The 17,333-nt window shown below is 41.0% G+C and overlaps 1 protein-coding gene across 1 annotated transcript in view; it reads left to right on the plus strand.

Moving 5' to 3' along the window:
- The window catches only part of adamts3 (ADAM metallopeptidase with thrombospondin type 1 motif, 3), a 144,727-nt gene extending 138,421 nt beyond the window's left edge, over positions 1 to 6,306 (plus strand). Inside the window, exon 22 of the mRNA XM_077600895.1 lies at positions 3,768 to 6,306. Coding sequence (XP_077457021.1) covers positions 3,768 to 4,219 — 452 coding nt within the window. The 3' untranslated portion in view covers positions 4,220 to 6,306. The remainder of the gene's footprint in view (positions 1 to 3,767) is intronic.
- The last annotated feature ends 11,027 nt before the right edge of the window (positions 6,307 to 17,333 follow it).

The raw sequence follows: 17,333 nt of genomic DNA on the forward strand, positions 1-17,333 counted from the left end.
AAAAACATCATCAGAACTCCGTGACGACGAACGGCGGTCAAAAGTACATAAGAGAAACATGGATGGTGGTTGTTGTGAGGCAGGCGTTAACCTGAATTGGGGGCCAGCCAATCGCATACACAAGGAGACAGAAAACCACACGCTGACACATACACATAATTAGTATGTAATATATCTTAGGTGTCAGGGGTGCCCAATATTCAGTGCCGTAAAAAATATATTTATCACACAAACACAGGTTTCAAACCATCAAATAAATAAACAAACAGAGACAACCCATGGAACCCGAGAAAATGCAATTCATAAATGATTTTATTTTCCAAGGCAGAAAAAATACAAACTTGTCTGGCCCTCTGTGAAAAAGTAATTGCCCCCTTTTGTTAAAACACTAAACAACTGTGGCTACTCACAATGATAGGAAAGCTGAGTTCAATTTCACAGCCCACATCCACACCTTATTACCACCACATGTGTTGGATCAAGAAAATACTTCAATAGAATGTGTCAGATAAAGCGAAGTAGGCTATAAGATCAGAGCATCATGCCTCAATCCAGAGAAAGGTGAAAAAAGTGATGGACATCTATCAGCCTGGAAAAGGTTACAAAGCCATTTCCTAAGCTTTGGGGCTCCAGCGAACCACTGTCAGAGCCATTATCCACAAATGGAGAGAACTGGAAACAGTGGCAAACCTTCCCCGGAGTGATTGGCCAGCTAAAATTACTCCAAGAGTGCGACGACAACTCATCCAGGAGGTCACAAAAGAACCCAGAAAAACATGGAAAGAACTGCACGCCTTGCTGGCCTCAGTCAAGGTCAATGTTCGCGACTCTACTATAAGAATAACACTGGCCAAAGCTGGCATCCAAGGTAGAGTTCCAAGCCAAAAACCATTGCTGTCAAAAAGGAATAGAAAGGCTTACATTTGCCAAAAAACATCTTGATGATCTTCCACACTTTTGGAAGAATATTGTGTGGACTGATGAGTCAAAAGTTGAACTTATTGGAAGGAGTGCGTTACATCTGGAAAAAAAATGGCAAGGCATTCCATCAAAAAAACACTATACCAACAGTGAATCATGGCGGTGGCACTGTAATGGTCTGGGGATGCTTTTCTGCCTCAGGACTAGGATGACTTGCTGTAATTGATGGAAGAATGAATTCTGCTGTCTACCAGCAAATTTTGAAGGAGAATGTCCGGCGGTCAGTTTGTGTGCGCATGACAATGATCCAAAGCATACCAGCAAGTCCACTTCAGAATGGGTAAAAAAAAAAACAACGTAAAGGTTTTGCAGTGGCCAAGTCAAAGTCCGGATTTAAATCCTATTGAAATTATGTGGTGTAATCTGAAACAGGCTGTTCATGCTATAAAAAATCTGCACAGAAGAGTGGGCCAAAATTCCTCCAAAGCAATGTAAAAGACTCATCACAAATTATCGTATAAACGCTTGTTTTTAGTTATTGCTGCCAAAGGTGGCACAACCCGTGATTAGTTTCCGGGAGCAATTACTTTTTCACAGAGGGCCAGACAAGTTTTTAATTTTTTGTCTGCCTTGGTAAATAAAATCATCATTTAGAAACTGCATATGCAAAACACACAGGGCCTGCATGGGTTTTCTCCAGGTACTCTGTTTTCCTCCCACATTCCAAAGACATGCATGGTAGGCTGATTGGACACTCTAAATTGGCATTATTGGGCAGCGATAAATCTACCAAACTTGCCTAAAAATAGCATTTTTTCACTTTAATCACAATCTAACTTTGTTGAATGACAATTTCCATGACTAAAACTTAGCAACCACATTCACAACCTTCCCACTGGTCAATCAACTTTCTTCTTCTTAATGTTTTTATGAATGAACTAAACTGCTGCCATTGACAGCAATAAGCAATCACTTCTAGTGCTCCCAATCCAAATGGCTTGGACGTCTATCACGACAGTGGTGTCGACCCATTGCTATTTTGAATAAATTAGTCGAATTCTTGGGTTGTACTCTGACACAATAAAATCGAACAACAAAGTATTGCGGGCTGGATGAATTCCAACAGTACATTAACTTGTAATGAATAAATACTGTAAGTGTAGTAGGGATGCCATGATGGTGTCCATGGAACATTCACAAGCAGTATATTTCACTCACTGACAACATTTAATAAGAAACTAACCCATGCTGGTGTCCATAGAAACCTGCTACATTTATTCACGGACCCTTGTGTCTAACTCACCCACAGATGACATTTAACAAGGAAGTAATCTATAGATTTAGTATTTTTTCTGGCACTTTTTCCACACAGGGCGGCCCGGTGGAGTGAGTGGTTAGCGCGTCGGCCTCACAGCTCTGGGGTCTTGGGTTCAAATCCAGGCCACATCCACCTGTGTGGAGTTTGCATGTTCTCCCTGGGTCTGCATGGGTTTCATCTGGAAACTCCAGTTTCCTCCCACATTCCAAAAACATGCATGGTGGGCTTATTGGACATTCTAAATTGCCCATAGGTATGAGTGTGAGTGTGCATGGTTGTCCGTCTCCTTGTGCCCTGCGATCGGCTGGGCACCATTCAGGGTCTCTGGCCCGGAGTCTGCTGGGATAGGCTCCAGCACCCCCTGCAACCCTAATGAGGATAAAGCGGTTCAGAAAATGAGATGAGGCTCATCAAAGGTTGTACCACAACTACATTGCAGCATATATGAGTCACCAACAACCCAGTCAGATCCGGGCAGTAATTAAAAGCGACATCAGGTTCTTTCGACAGGACAATTACAGCTCTACAGTAGCTAATGTATGCCTTTTCATGAATGTCTGAAGACACATTTGTGAGCATTAGTAAAAAAAATTATACAGAATTTGTCAGATAACCTTACTTGAAATGTTTCCATTAAAGTCTTTTCATTTATTTGGTGGATTCTTGTGTTCCATTAGTACTAATGTCAATACCTATACGGCACTAAAATGATGTATTTGCTACTAAGAAAGTACTACGTTTTAAGAAAAAGCAACCTGATGCTGCAAAAGATTTAGTTCCCAGCATTTGGTCATTTGCAGCGAGAAACTTGCATGATGATGCTTTGATATTGATAAAATAGTCATTTAAAAATAAGATAGTAATGTAAGAATTTTAATGTCAATACAATTTAATGGGAACATCGCTCCTACAATCATGGCTGCCCAGAGGCCATTTTGGTAGAGGTTCATGACAGGTTTTTGCCTGGAAATGAGTTTATCACGAGTAGACTTAGCAGTGAGTGATTCACTGCTACCCTCCTATTTCAAATGATTTGGATGTCTAGCACTGTCAAGGGCAGCCACTGAGGTAAAGCAGTGTCTGAACAAGTGATGATAGAAAATACTTTTGTTCAAGTGGGTATGCAGTCATTAGTTTCAAATACCGCAGCTAGTGTGTATGAGAACAAGCCATGATAGAAAATACTTTGGTTCAAGTGACTATGCAGTCATTTAGTATGAAATCCCGCAGCTGGTGTGTATGAGAATTGGTCTCTGAAGCCCCCAAAAATTGTATTGGTGCAACACGACTTGAAATATCGGTGGAAACACACTCAACAGGTTGGCATTTTTGTGTTGATTACTCTGCAAACGGTGACTGGGAAAGAGCGCATGTGTTTTCAAAAATGAGTAACAATCTTCAAATGTACCTCTCCTAAAATGACAAGATATTTGCCCACCTTCGTAAACTGTTGTTTTGATGAATAAGTGACCATTACTCTAGATGTTGTTTGCTGAACTCTCACTCTTTGATGTGCTTTGACTTCTAGATGAGCCCTGCCACGGAGACAAATCTATCTTCTGCCAAATGGAAGTTCTGGCTCGATACTGCTCCATCCCCGGATATCACAAACTTTGCTGCGAGTCGTGCAGCAAAAGGATTGGCGGTGGGGCTGTTTTTTCAGAGCCCGAAGACCGCCTACGGTTCGGTTCTGCCTCCCAGCTGCTGGAGACACTAATGGCTAACGTCACACGCACCGGGAAACGACAAAACGGCGGTAAACCACAACAAAACAGCGGTAAACAGACACAAAACGCTGGGAAAGAGCAGCAAAATGGTGGTAAACAGAAGTCAAACGGTGCTAAACAGCAAAAAAACGGACGATCAAGACCGATAGTCACGCCCTCTCCGCCAAAGAAAGCTAAAGTTACATCAACAACCAGAAGGAACCCGAGAAATGTCAGCAGGTATCCTGCCACGTATTTGGAAATGGAGAGATGAGTGGCGCTTTTTTTCAACTCTTTGGCTGCCATTGATGGTGATAGACGTCCAATCCATTTGAAGTGGAAGGGCTAGCAATGAATGAACGCCACTCTCTAAGTTCAAATGGATTTCATGTCTACGATTGAGAAACTCATTTCCAATGCAGAAGATTAAAAAGAGCCACATGCGTCACTGGAGCCACAACTTTATACCGCTATCCTCGTCAATGGCGGCGAAAGAGTTAACAGGAGTACGTAGACAAAGCAGTTTGATCTTTCTGGGCCATCTCAAGCCAAACGACAAAAAAAACCCATCAAAGACAGAAAAAAAGAGGTGCTGGTTCACTTTGTAGTTAGTTACTGCGCTGTCATACAAAGGAAGTCAAGGCATCCGTTTCAAAACAAGTGCAATTCAGGATTGATCCAGGTTGTCCCTTAAAAATACCAAGCGGAAATGTGCTTTTTCATGAACGTAAAAATGTTTTTGCATGAATATTAAAGATGAATTTTGAGAACTAAAACCATTTAGTTGTTAAAGATGAAGTATTCTTTAAAACAGGAAACACAAGTTGATCCCCTACAAACTAAAGTAGTTTTCATAATTATCAAAAGCTAATTTAACTCTTGATATTAAAAATAAGAGACATTGTGATACTTTTTTATAGTTCTCAAAGGCTATTTAAAATAATCATCAGCATTGTTCTTAAACATCAAAGATAAGCTAGTGCAACACGGTGGATTTTGCTTTCAAAGTCAGAGTATGTGATGTTTAATGAAAAGTGTAGGAAGTGTTTTGTGAACATCAAAGACGAGTAAATTGGACTCTCTAAATGTGCTTGCTTCCATAAACGATTAAAAAAAATTCTTGCTTGTGCATGTTTTCATAAAACATCAAAGACCAAACAAAACCAACGTGCTTTGACTACCAGTTAACATTCACAATTCATTTAACAAAAAAGAGGCAAGTTAGTCGACATGACATGCTTCTTTTTATTTCAGTTGTAGAAAATTATGTCTGTTTTCAATTAAAGAAAGAAATAATTAATTCCAAAAAATAATTTGGAAGTTGATATACAAACATAGAAGACCAAACAAAACCACCATATCTAAGATAGCAAATAACGTTTAAATTTCTTAACATGAATGACAATTGGACCAACGTAACAATGATGTTACAAAACTCTTTTTGTAAACATCATACAAGTTAGGCATCATCTAATTGCAAGGTTTCACGTTTAAATAAAAGTCTAAGACCATACATATTACATACAAAAAGTCAAATGTCTTTTGCGTGCTCTGAGACAATGCAGCAGTGACAGAATTTCCAAAACTTTTCATTTTCATGGAAATGCAGCTAGACATACATTATGCACAATATTGTTGTTTCAAGGATTTAAGTTGCCTTTAATTTCATGAGTTCTGTTTAATGGTGCTTACTTTCCTACGACACATTCATCTGGAATTATGTGACAATAATCATTAATTTTTCTAACACCATCTCAGTATTAAACTCACAAACCGTTGCTGACATCAATGTTATTACCTTCAACGTGCCAGCCGTAACTTTTTGAGGTCACGACTACATAGAGCTCAGTAATGTTTTTCTTAGTTTATTTCAGGACCAATGCAGTCATGTGTACAGATAGATGTATCATGCAGATGGACGGACATGACACTAATTCCATGCCTGTTATTGACAGCGATAGACATCTGTTCCGATTGGGCGTCTATTCCAGACAATGAGCATTTTTAACCCTCATAAAGAGCACTGTTACTTTGTCAAATTACCACTTACAACACTGAACATCATCAACCTTCCTACTATTCAATTAGCTCTAAGCTTTTTATAAATTTACTTATTAGCTGCCATTTACATTGTTAGTCTTCTGGTCCATATGGATTAACATTTTTTGTGTAACATTGAGAATGCAATATTATCGCTACAAAGAACTAACAAAAAAATGTCAAACTGATCTTTGAGTTATATTGTTGATACAAATAAATAAATCTCATCTCATTTTCTGAACCACTTTATCCTCATTAGGGTCGCGGGTGGTGCCGGAGCCAATCTCAACGGTCTCTGGGCCAGAGGCGGGGGCCAGCCGATCGCAGGGCACAAGGAGACGGACAACCATGCACACTAACATCCATACCTGGGGGCAATTTAGAGTGTCCAATCAGCCTACCATGCATGTTTTTTGGAATGTGGGAAGAAACCAGAGTACCCAGAGGAAACCCACGCAGGCCCAGGGAGAACATGCAAACTCCACACAGGTGGACCGACCAGGGTTCAAATCCTGCTTGGTCCACCTGTGTGGAGTTTGCATGTTCTCCCTGGGCCTGCGTGGGTTTTCTCCGAGTACTCTAGTTTCCTCCCCCACATTCCAAAGACATGCATGGTAGACTGTTTGGACTCTCTTAATTTCCCCTGGGTATGAGTGTGAATGGTTGTTTGTCTCATTGTGCCCTGCTATTGGCTAGCCACCAATTCAGGGTGTCCCCCGCCTCCAGCCCCAAGTCAGCTGGGATAGGCTTCAGCACCTCGCGCGACCTTAGTGAGGATAACGTTTCAGAAATGAGATGATAGTCATTGGCAAAACATAATTGCTTTATAAATGACCTAATTTTAGATTGTGAACAGTAAATTTTTCAAATTACCACCTAAGACACCAAAACTAAGGACCCACATCAGCAAGAACCTTCTTACTTCCAGAACAACATTCATTTGAATGATAATGTGCAATGTAGAATCCCACTCAAAATGGATGGGATTTATAGCATTGTCACTTGTATTAAAAGATGAGCATTCACTGCTCGTGGTCCCAGTTTAAATAAATTGGATGTCATTTATTGTCGATGTCAAATTTAACACAATATGAAAAGTGACAATATAGGTGTTTTACTTTCTACTGGAACGTTAACCCTACCAATATGTCGCCACGTAGCCATGTCTAACGCTGTCAACGACATGATCGTTTACTGCTGGCCCTCTCAGCTCTAAGAGATTGGACATCTATCACTCATTTGTCCATTGCTTTGCCTTACTGACTTCCAACATTTCAGCCAATGGCGAAGCGTCGCTAACTGCGAAATGATTTTTTTGACAGCTCACAACGACGGATTTCCTCACAACCACCATGCATCTGACTGCAATAAACACACAACACAATGCACAACAATGTATAGTACGTGTATATAGTTAGCATTGAGTGCAGACCTATTTATTGAAGGGGCGGTGCTGTTCATGCAGTTTTTTTCCCAAATGAATACAATCTGCTAGGATAGAAATGACATTGTTTTTTGCAAACAATTAGATGTAAATATACATGCTCAAATTTGAGATGTTTGTCAGCAGGCTGTCTTTTCACAGCTAATTTGTTTTTTGTAACAACCGACCTAGTCAGCTCTTTATGCTAACCGCTAGTTTAGTTAGCAGCGACAAAACCCCTGCGCCTCCTTCCAGTACTGTATCAATACAACCTGTGCATTGTCATGTCTCCATTGTGCTTGTCTTGTGTATTTTGTGTAGATTCAAGTGTACTCTACTACTGATGCTGTTTGTTGGACTGGGGAGCACATAGCAATAAAGGATAGAATCAACAAGTCTATGTTTTTGTTGTTTTTTGCAAATAATGAAAAAGCACTAAAGATAAAAAAAATGTGGCTGGCAAATGTGGCTCCATTCGCGACCCTTGTGAGGATAAGCGGCATGGAGAAGGAATGAATGAATAGTGCAGCGAGATAACATTCACGGTTCGCCACTGATTAAAGATACATATGTGATATAGATACAGAGGGGCAAAAAAAGTATTTAGTCAACCACCAATTGTGCAAGTTATCCTACTTGAAAAGATTAGAGAGGCCTGTAATTGACAACATGGGTAAACCTCAACCATGAGAGACAGAATGTGGAAGAAAAAAAAACTGAAATTCACATGGATGGATTTTTAAAGAATGTATTTGCAAATCATGGTGGAAAATAAGTATTTGGTCAATACCAAAAGTTCATCTCAATACTTTGTTATGTACCCTTTGTTGGCAATAACGGAGGCCAAACGTTTTCTGTAACTCTTCACAAGCTTTTCACACACTATTCCTGGTATCTTGGCCCATTCCTCCGTGCAGATCTCCTCTAGAGCAGTGATGTTTTGGGGCTGTCGTTGGGCAACACAGACTTTCAACTCCCTCCACAGATTTTCTATGGGGTTGAGATGTGTAGACTGGCTAGGATACTCCAGGACCTTGAAATGCTTCTTACAAAGCCACTCCTTTATTGCCCTGGCTATGTGTTTGGAGTATTGTCATGCTGAAAGACCCAGCCACGTCTCATCTTCAATGTCCTTGCTGATGGATGGAGATTTTCACTCAAAATCTCTCCATTCATGGCCCCATTCATTCTCAAACTATTGAAGTTTCTACACAGACGCCTTAAGTGTCACTCAGGGCTCTCAACGAGTAGTCTTTGACAAAGGCCATCATGAAAATTTGCGCGAGAAGCTTGAGCGACAAACCTTCTATCTTCACGACTGTTGGGCTGTTGTGATGATTGCACAACCGCATGTGTGGGAGTCATCTGTTCTCTGATTGCTACTTAATTGATTTACAACATGGGAGCTTATCAAAGTTGCACCACCGTAATCAATGCTAGCGGAAACTAAGAAGCAACATGAAAACCATTTATAATTAGATCTCCATGGTTGTAATTCATTTTCAGTTTTCTCTTGTTTTTGATGTTTTAGGGAAATCATATGCCAAGTCATGATATACAGCAACGGGTTATGGAATTTACTCATAGAATCATGTCACGTTACATATTGTTTGAATGCTTCTTATTATGGTGTCATAAGATTGTCATAATTGTGATTTGACACATCTCATGTCTCATCTCATTTTATGAACCGCTTTATGCACATTAGGGTCGCCAATCCCGATGGAGCCAATCCCAGGTGTCTCCGGGCCAGAGGCGGGGGAAACCCTGAATCAGTGGCCAGCCAATCGCAGGGCACAAGGAGAAAAACAACCATTCACGCTCACACTCATACCTAGGGGAAATTTAGAGTGTTCAATCAGCCTACCATATCTGTTTTTGTAATGTGGGAGGAAACTGGAGTACCCAAAGGACACCTACGTAGGCCCAGGGAGAACGTGCAAACTCGACACATGTGGAATGACCTGGATTTGAATCCAGGACCCCAGAGCTGTGAGGCCAACTTGCTAACCTCTCACTCCACCCCATGATTTGACCCATGACATCAATATGAATAAATGAATATGACAGATTTCACTTGTTGTCATAGTTGACATTTTTCAGGTTATGAAACACTTTGATAAGCAAACTACCATTCCAAGTTACGCAATTCCCCAAAATCTAAATTCCTTTTCTGTAGTATCTGTTTTTTTTATTTTGAAATTGTCCTACGTGCGTCCCGCTTGACAATCTGCTGACTTCCAATTGGAGCCTCACAACAGCAATTTTCTTTTGTGGGGAAGCGTGGGATTGATTCCCGCTCAGTTGCGGTGTGATTGTGAGGCTGCAGTCTTGGGTTTTGTCCGCCTGGGTCAGCTGGGTTAGGCTCAAGCAACCCCCGTAACCCTTTTGAGGATGGGCGGTATGGAAGAAAAATGAATGAATGAACTACCACCCTCCCTTTTCATTTGGATTGAAGTTCTCCCAGTGATACACTCTTTTTATTTCACGGCAGAGGGACGAACAGATGCCACATGATTGGAATTCTAGTATTCTAAGTAGCATGTAAAGGGAAAATATTGATCCCAATTGATTAAAATTGCTGTAAGAACTGAAGATGTTGTTTCAGGTTAAAAAAAACAAGAAGGAAGTGGCTGATGTCTCTTGAGAAAATGGAAGCAACAAAGCCGGCAGACATTCGGAATCTGGGGAGAATGGATTGCGTTTAAAATTGAGCAATGGATGGTGAAAATGATGTAGCTGGTGAACAAACAATTGAGATAAATTGAGAATTTTCTGTCTTTGCAAAATGCTCCCACAATTGAGACCTCATCATATGTGGAAATTACATTTTGAGTCATATGTACCACAGAATTAACATTTGGTAAACAGATTTGACTTACATATCTTAAAATGTCATGACCACCTATTTGGACATGATGGGTTTAAATCATCACTTGCCCAATAATGAGTTAGGCTAAAGAAAAAATGATCCAGGTAATCTCAATTAAAAGAATAAACCGGAAAAGATGAAAAATAAACAAGTAATCGTGCAAAAATTATCCCTCAAAAAGGTTTCAAAAATGTTCCAAAATCATCAAATATTCCCTAAAATAAAAAATTTACGCAGAAATGACCTAAATTGATGAGTGGCCAAAAATGTCCCAAAGTAATCAGGATCTAAAGTTAAACACAAAGAAACAAACAAGAAATAACTCAGAAACAAGAAGAACAGGAAGTTACTCTCAAATACGGGGCGGTAATCTTTTTGACTGAAACAGCATCTCATCTCATTTTCTGAACCGCTTTATCCTCATTAGGGTCGCGGGGGATGCTGGAGCTTATCCCAGCTGACTCCGTACCAGAGGCAGGGGACACCCTGAATCGGTGGACAGCCAATCGCAGGGCACAAGGAGACAGACCACCATGCACACTCATACCTAGGGGCAATTTAGAGTGTCCAATCAGCCTATCATGCATGTTTTTTGGAATGTGGGAGGAAACCGGAGTACCCGGAGAAAACCCACGCAGGCCCAGGGAGTACATGCAAACTCCACACAGGTGGACCAACCAGGATTTGAACCCAAGACCCCAGAGCTGTGAGGGTGACGCACTAACCACTCGTGCCACCGGTTTGCCGTCAAATAAATAAATAATCCTGGAAATACGATAATCCGGAACTCATTTGCAACCATTGATAGTAATTGAGGCCCAGCGGCGCGTCGGCCTCACAGTGGGGGACCTGGGTTCAAATCCAGGTCAGTCCACCTGTGTGGAGTTTGCATGTTCTTCCTGGGCCTGCATGGGTTTTCTCCGGGTACTCTGGTTTCCTCCCACATTCCAAACACATGCACGGTAGGCTGATCCAGCACCTCCTACGACCCGAATGAGGATAAATCAGTTCAGAGAGTGAATAAAAGCAGGAATCAATGTATAATTCATTCACATAGTTGTATTTATTATACATTTTCCAGGACCGGTGGCAAATTCTCACGTTTCAATGCCATTTGTTGATTTGCCCCTCCCGCTCAAAATGGCTGAGACGTCTAATTCCGTCTATGGCATTGCAAGATCACAGAGTAACTTTTACTTTAAGTTAATCTGAAATGAGCAACTTTTATTCTTTCACCCTGTGTCCATTTTTAAAACTATACTTTAGAGTTTTTGTGCATGAAATTGACTGTGATAACACTGTCTTTGACACATTTTTTTAGATGTTTTTGTGTAATAAGTTTCCAAAAACAGTGCATTTAAAATCTTTCTTCCCACTTGAGCCACGTCGCAAGCAGAGCCAGCTGCCAGTGACAAAAGGCTCCAATTTCAAAAGCTTTTCACATCCACCCCGGGAAATACGCACTTGAAAATCGTTACAGCGCAGTTTTGAGAACGCTATTCACCACTGCCTCTCTTCCGCCCAAGAGAATTATGTAAAAGTGAGACAAAAAGACGCAGTGTCAGAAAATATGCCCAAAAAGCCTGGCTCAATGTGTCTTGAGGGAACGTGGCAATTTACAGAGATGCAATTTGTTCCCTGAAGTTCTTAATTATTTCTTTATCTTGTTAACAAAAAAAATCCTCCTTTTTCCTGCCTCTCACTCACCAGTGCCTGTTCAAGCCACCCGCTCGCCAAGGCCAGCTCCTGCCCCCTGAGCGCCCATCCCGCCACTAGATAGCGGCGTTCTGTACGATGGTGGCCTCGATGCCTGCGACCCACCATGCTTCCAGGAAGATGCAACTTGCGACCCACCATGCTTTCAGGGTGAGGCGGCCTGGGTCCCATCATGCTCACAGAGCCAAGCAGACTGCATCCCATCTTGCTCCCAGGGCGAGGTGGCCTGCGTCCCATCATGCTCCCAGGGCGAGGCGGCCTGCCACTTTTTCGTGGGCCGGACTAGACCACCACCGTACCAGCCAGACCAACGCTTCCTCGTGGGCCAGACCGACCAGCCCGTCGTTTCCTCATGAGCCGGACCGGACGACTGCCGAACCGACCAACGCCCCGCTTCCTCGGGGGCCGGTCCTGACGACGACCGGACCGGCCAACCCGCTGCCTCTTCGTTAACTGGACCGGATGACCACCGGACTGGCCAGACTATGCTTCAGAGCCCCACCGCGCCCTCCCCGTCTGGTGTTTGGGTGTCTTCTTTTGTTTTCGCTGGGACGTCTGGAATCCGTCCCTTAGGTGGGGTGTCATGTTAGGCGTTGTTTGTTATGCTTTTTTCCCTGTGTTTCCTGTCCAACTGATTGTCCATTATGTTCACCTGTCGTTTCTCCGCCCGTGTCTCCTGCTTGCTACCTCTTGTATGACCCAGGTGTTTCTAATTGTCCCATCAAACCATGTTTGTCTATTTAAACCCTGTGTGTTTGTCAGTCTTGGCCAGATCATCTGCTTTACACTGTGTTGCTCTAGGTCAGGGGTGGCCAAGTCCGGTCCTCGAGAGCCGTTATCCGGTCTGTTTTCCATATCTCCCTCCACCAACACACCTGAATCAAATCATCGGGATTGGTATCAAGCTTCTGGACAGCTTGCTGATGAGTTGATTATTTGATTCAGGTGTGTTGGTGGAGGGATATATGGAAAACAGACCGGATTGTGGCTCTCGAGGACTGGAGTTGGCCACCCCTGCTCTAGGTCTTTATGCCATGTTCCTCGTTTCAACATGTCTTCACCGACAGGATTGTTTTTTTATTTTCTGAATATCCTACCTTCGTTATTTAAGTGTTTGTTAAAGCACTCCATACCCTGTCCCTGTTGGCTTCCCTGCATCTGGGTCCTTCTACGTTCCATGCTCAATGCCGCACTTACGTGACACAGTCACACCCACGAAATCCTACCACTCACGGGACAAGCTGCATTTCTCAGTTTTTAAAGCCTTATTACATGTATAATTTTTTTTTCCATTTCATTTTCAATAACGTTTATTCTCACAAGAGTTGTGGGCGGCAGGCGGAGGACACTCAGAATTGGTTGGCAGCCAATCACAGGGCACAATGAGACAGACACCCATTCATGCCCATGCACTCTTACCGACAGGCAATTTAGAGTGTTCAACCAACCTACTCTGTATGCTTTTGGGATGTCGGAGGAAAGTGCAGCACCTGGAGAAAACCCACACAGGCCGGGGTAGAACATGTAAACTCCACACCGGATAAGGTCGGAAGCCACCGGCAATTTAACCCTCCGGCTCAAAACTGTGAGGTGGATATGCTAACCATGCTACCAAAGCCTTCTGTTTAACATTGCCACCAGTTTCGCATTTCTCTGTGAAAATATCCTTCAGGACATAATTCTTCATTTTAGTATGTTTTCCAATCATTTGAGCAGCGGCGGTCCGTGCATTTTCTAGCGACACCTTCAGCAAATCAATCCAACCCTCAAAAACTATTTTATGGCTATAAAACCTCTACTGCAGCTACCACTGCGACACATAAAAATAATCAATAATAACCTCATACAATTGAAATATTATTTAGGAATATAGCCATATTTTACTCACCAAAAATCATTTTTAACTGTACACAATATCCATCCTCCTTTCTTTCTTCCATCTTTTCTATCGCCATCGAAGCTAATGCTGAAAGTCGAGCCTGTCCTGTCGTATTTCTGGCATACGTTTTTATTCGGTTGTGACAGATTTGCTTGCTTTGGAGTTGTTCGACCTTTCTCAATGATGTACAGCTTTTTTTTCTTGAAAAGTCCGTCTTGAAAATGGCTTTAAATCAACACAACAATATATTTGCTTTAGCAGCTTGCTCCAGATACAGTTTGGTAGCTCTGGCAAATCCACTCTATCACTAGCCAATCATAGTTGGTGAAAGCGATGACGTATCCCTACACCTGCAAGAAGGCAATGACATATCCCTACGCCTGCGACAAGGCATTGTGGTGTTGCCAACTCGAAATCTGATTGGTTAAAGCAACAGTCTTATCGACGCTTGTTTAATGCAGCAGAGCCTGCAGAACGAGAAGGCCTTGAGGCAGATTTCTGACCCTGGCAACAAATAATGGCTGAAATGTGATTGGTTAAATCACGTCAAACCGATTCCGCCAAGGGCCGCAGTGGGTCCTGGTCTTTGTTCCAACCGATCCAGTGCTGACATTTTAACCAATCAGGTGTCTTCTAATATAAGTAGCACCTGACTTTAATTAACTGATTACACTTGCAAAAGGTATCCTCTTGTTGAGTTGGAATGAAAACCTGCACCCACTGCGGGCCTTTGAGGACCGGTTTGACACCCCTAGTTAAATGCTTCAATATGAAAACACACATCTGGAAGCAGTGCAACCAGGGGGAAAAGCTATGAAAGGAAGCTAACAGACAATTTGGAATTATTTAATAAGTATTCATGGACAAAATATAATTAACATCAGTCTGTGATTCAGATATTTCTTAGGCCAGCAGAGAAGGCCTTGAAGGCCCTGATGGCAAACCACTGCATTTGAGTAAACAAAGGAAGAAAACGTTTTAAAACTTTATTATTCCAGATCAATGGTTCACTGATGCACTACAAATTAGACGAAAATGAGCTCAACATCACTAGCCATTCACTTGAAAACGAAGCTGAATTACAGGCAATTGTACAAATATTTGATTGTACACTCAAGGATAGTATTCACAAAAAGGCATGTTAACTCATTTCCCACCAATGGCAGCTATTTACGTCCAATTAAATGAGAGGATTGGCTGTGAATGCTCATGTTTACATGTCATTGACGGCATGAGACGTCAATTTAGACTGAATGAGCGGACAGTTGCTTTATTTATGTCTCTCATTCATGGATGTCCCTTGTCAGTAAAATGATTTGATAGGCTATCAATTAAAGCCTTTCCCTAGCTTCAATTTTTTTGTTTTTTAAGTGGTTATATTTTCATATATTTCTTAAAAACAAGAACAAGAAATATTATTACAGATGGGATTTTTGGGGGTTGGTTTTTAAAAATTGTGAATTATTCTCTTAAATAAAATTGTTCGGTATTTTGTTCTTCTAAATAATAATAAAAAATGCAAACTGAAAAAGTTCATAGTCATACCTCTAATTTTCAGGTTATGAAACCTTTTTGAGATGCAAATGAGTGCCTCATGATACGAAAACAGATCAAAGTTACAGAAACGTCAAACATTTCCTATATCCGTTATTTTATTTAGAAGTTTTCGCAGAGGCAATGCTTCTTGCTAGAGAATTTCATTACACTCTACTAGGCTTTCTCATTGGCTGACTCACAACCACCTTTCATGTTTCGTTGACCACCGTTGTCTGCTTAAACTTATGTTTGGAAGAAGCTGTGGCCGAGTGCCTTCGAAAGACTCGCAGTCGACAACAACTCTTGTTTTATGTTTTAAGATTTTCTTCGACGGCCAAAATTGTGTCGCGGGGGCAGGCGATGGGGCTGGTGGTCAGTAAGGAGGATGTTGACAAGTTGATGAGCGGGGCACCAAAACGAACTCTCAACAGAGAGGTGTTAATGGACCGCTCAGCTATCCATGAGGAGTTCATGGCGAAGGCTGAGGAGGGAGCAGCCACTATTCCAACAGCACAAATCAGAAAAAAATGGGGAGAAATTTTACGAACTTTCCGACTTCATGAAAAATAACATCCTGAAAAAGTGTTCACCAGTCATAAGATCGCCCACTTTTACGACGTTTGTCTTGTGCATTTTAGAAACATTATTAAAAGTCGTGAAAGACAATTCTTTAGATTGATTTTTCTTAAAATGTCAACAAGCACTGCCAAAGGGGAACTTAATTCCAAACAGGTAAGAAGCAGTGGCGATAAATAAAATGGGTGAAAAATTGGATGCCAAAGAAATCATAAAACGTTAATGAAAAAGATTAATGTAATTTGTTTTGAATTCTTTATTTTTTTATTAGATGTGTGTTCATGTGTTCGTGTGCTCTCTGCCACTGTTGCCTAATGTTAGCTTCCTAACACGTGTGCACATGCACTTTAACACAAATAGATTTTGCATATTTATTCATTTTATTGGTTTATTAAATAATCTTATGATCATTTTCTTTCATTTTTGTGTGTCTTCACATTTTCCTACAAAATTGGGACACTGATGAGTTTTTAAAGGTTTAGTTGGTAGTTTTGTGGGGACCGTGGAACAAATTAGAATATTTACATATAAAGTACTGCTACCCACTCTGGAACCAATTAATTTCATTAGTAGAGGCATGACTGCATTTTAAAAAAGCTTTAAAATGTTCTTAATTTTTTTTAAACAAATGAGAATGGTGGGAATTGGCATAGTAATACTATTATTTCCAAGAATAAAATATACCAATTTATTTTGAATACAGTGCTCTCCAGGGGCCCGTTGACACAAATTGCATCTGGGCTCTGTTCAAATTTAATCCCACACTGACTGTGTCATAATTCCAGTCAAAATGGCATGGACGTCTATCGCTCTTAACCAATTCTGGTTCGCTTCTCACTGTCAATGGAAGCCAATGAGTTAAACGCTTGTTAGCCTTTCCACAGGTTGGTGGATGACCAAAGACAGTAAATGAGGTAAGAATTGATCATGTGACAAGTAGCCCTTCACATATTAAAACAACCAGAACAACCAGTTTGCCGAGGCATTTCCAAAATATAGTACAGTAATCAACAAAACGCACAAAAACACTCTTCACAACAACATTAATTGGACATTCATTCCTTTGATAGAACTTTGTATCTTTTTACTTTGTCGCATGACAGGCACAAAAATATACTACATTCAATAATTCAATAGTGAAATTCCTTTTCAACCTTTTTATTTTGCCCAAAAATGTAATATTTCATGAAAATATTGGTAAAAAATTAATATTTTTATATTTTTGACTGTTCTTTTCCTATTCAAAATGTCCTTTTATCATCTTTTTTAAAAATCTTTTTTTCTATATACATACATGTATTTGCCCAAGAATGTTTACATATATTCAATGAATATATATATATATA

Source organism: Stigmatopora argus, chromosome 5 (genome assembly GCF_051989625.1).
Source record: "Stigmatopora argus isolate UIUO_Sarg chromosome 5, RoL_Sarg_1.0, whole genome shotgun sequence".
Classification (NCBI taxonomy): Eukaryota; Metazoa; Chordata; class Actinopteri; order Syngnathiformes; family Syngnathidae; genus Stigmatopora; species Stigmatopora argus.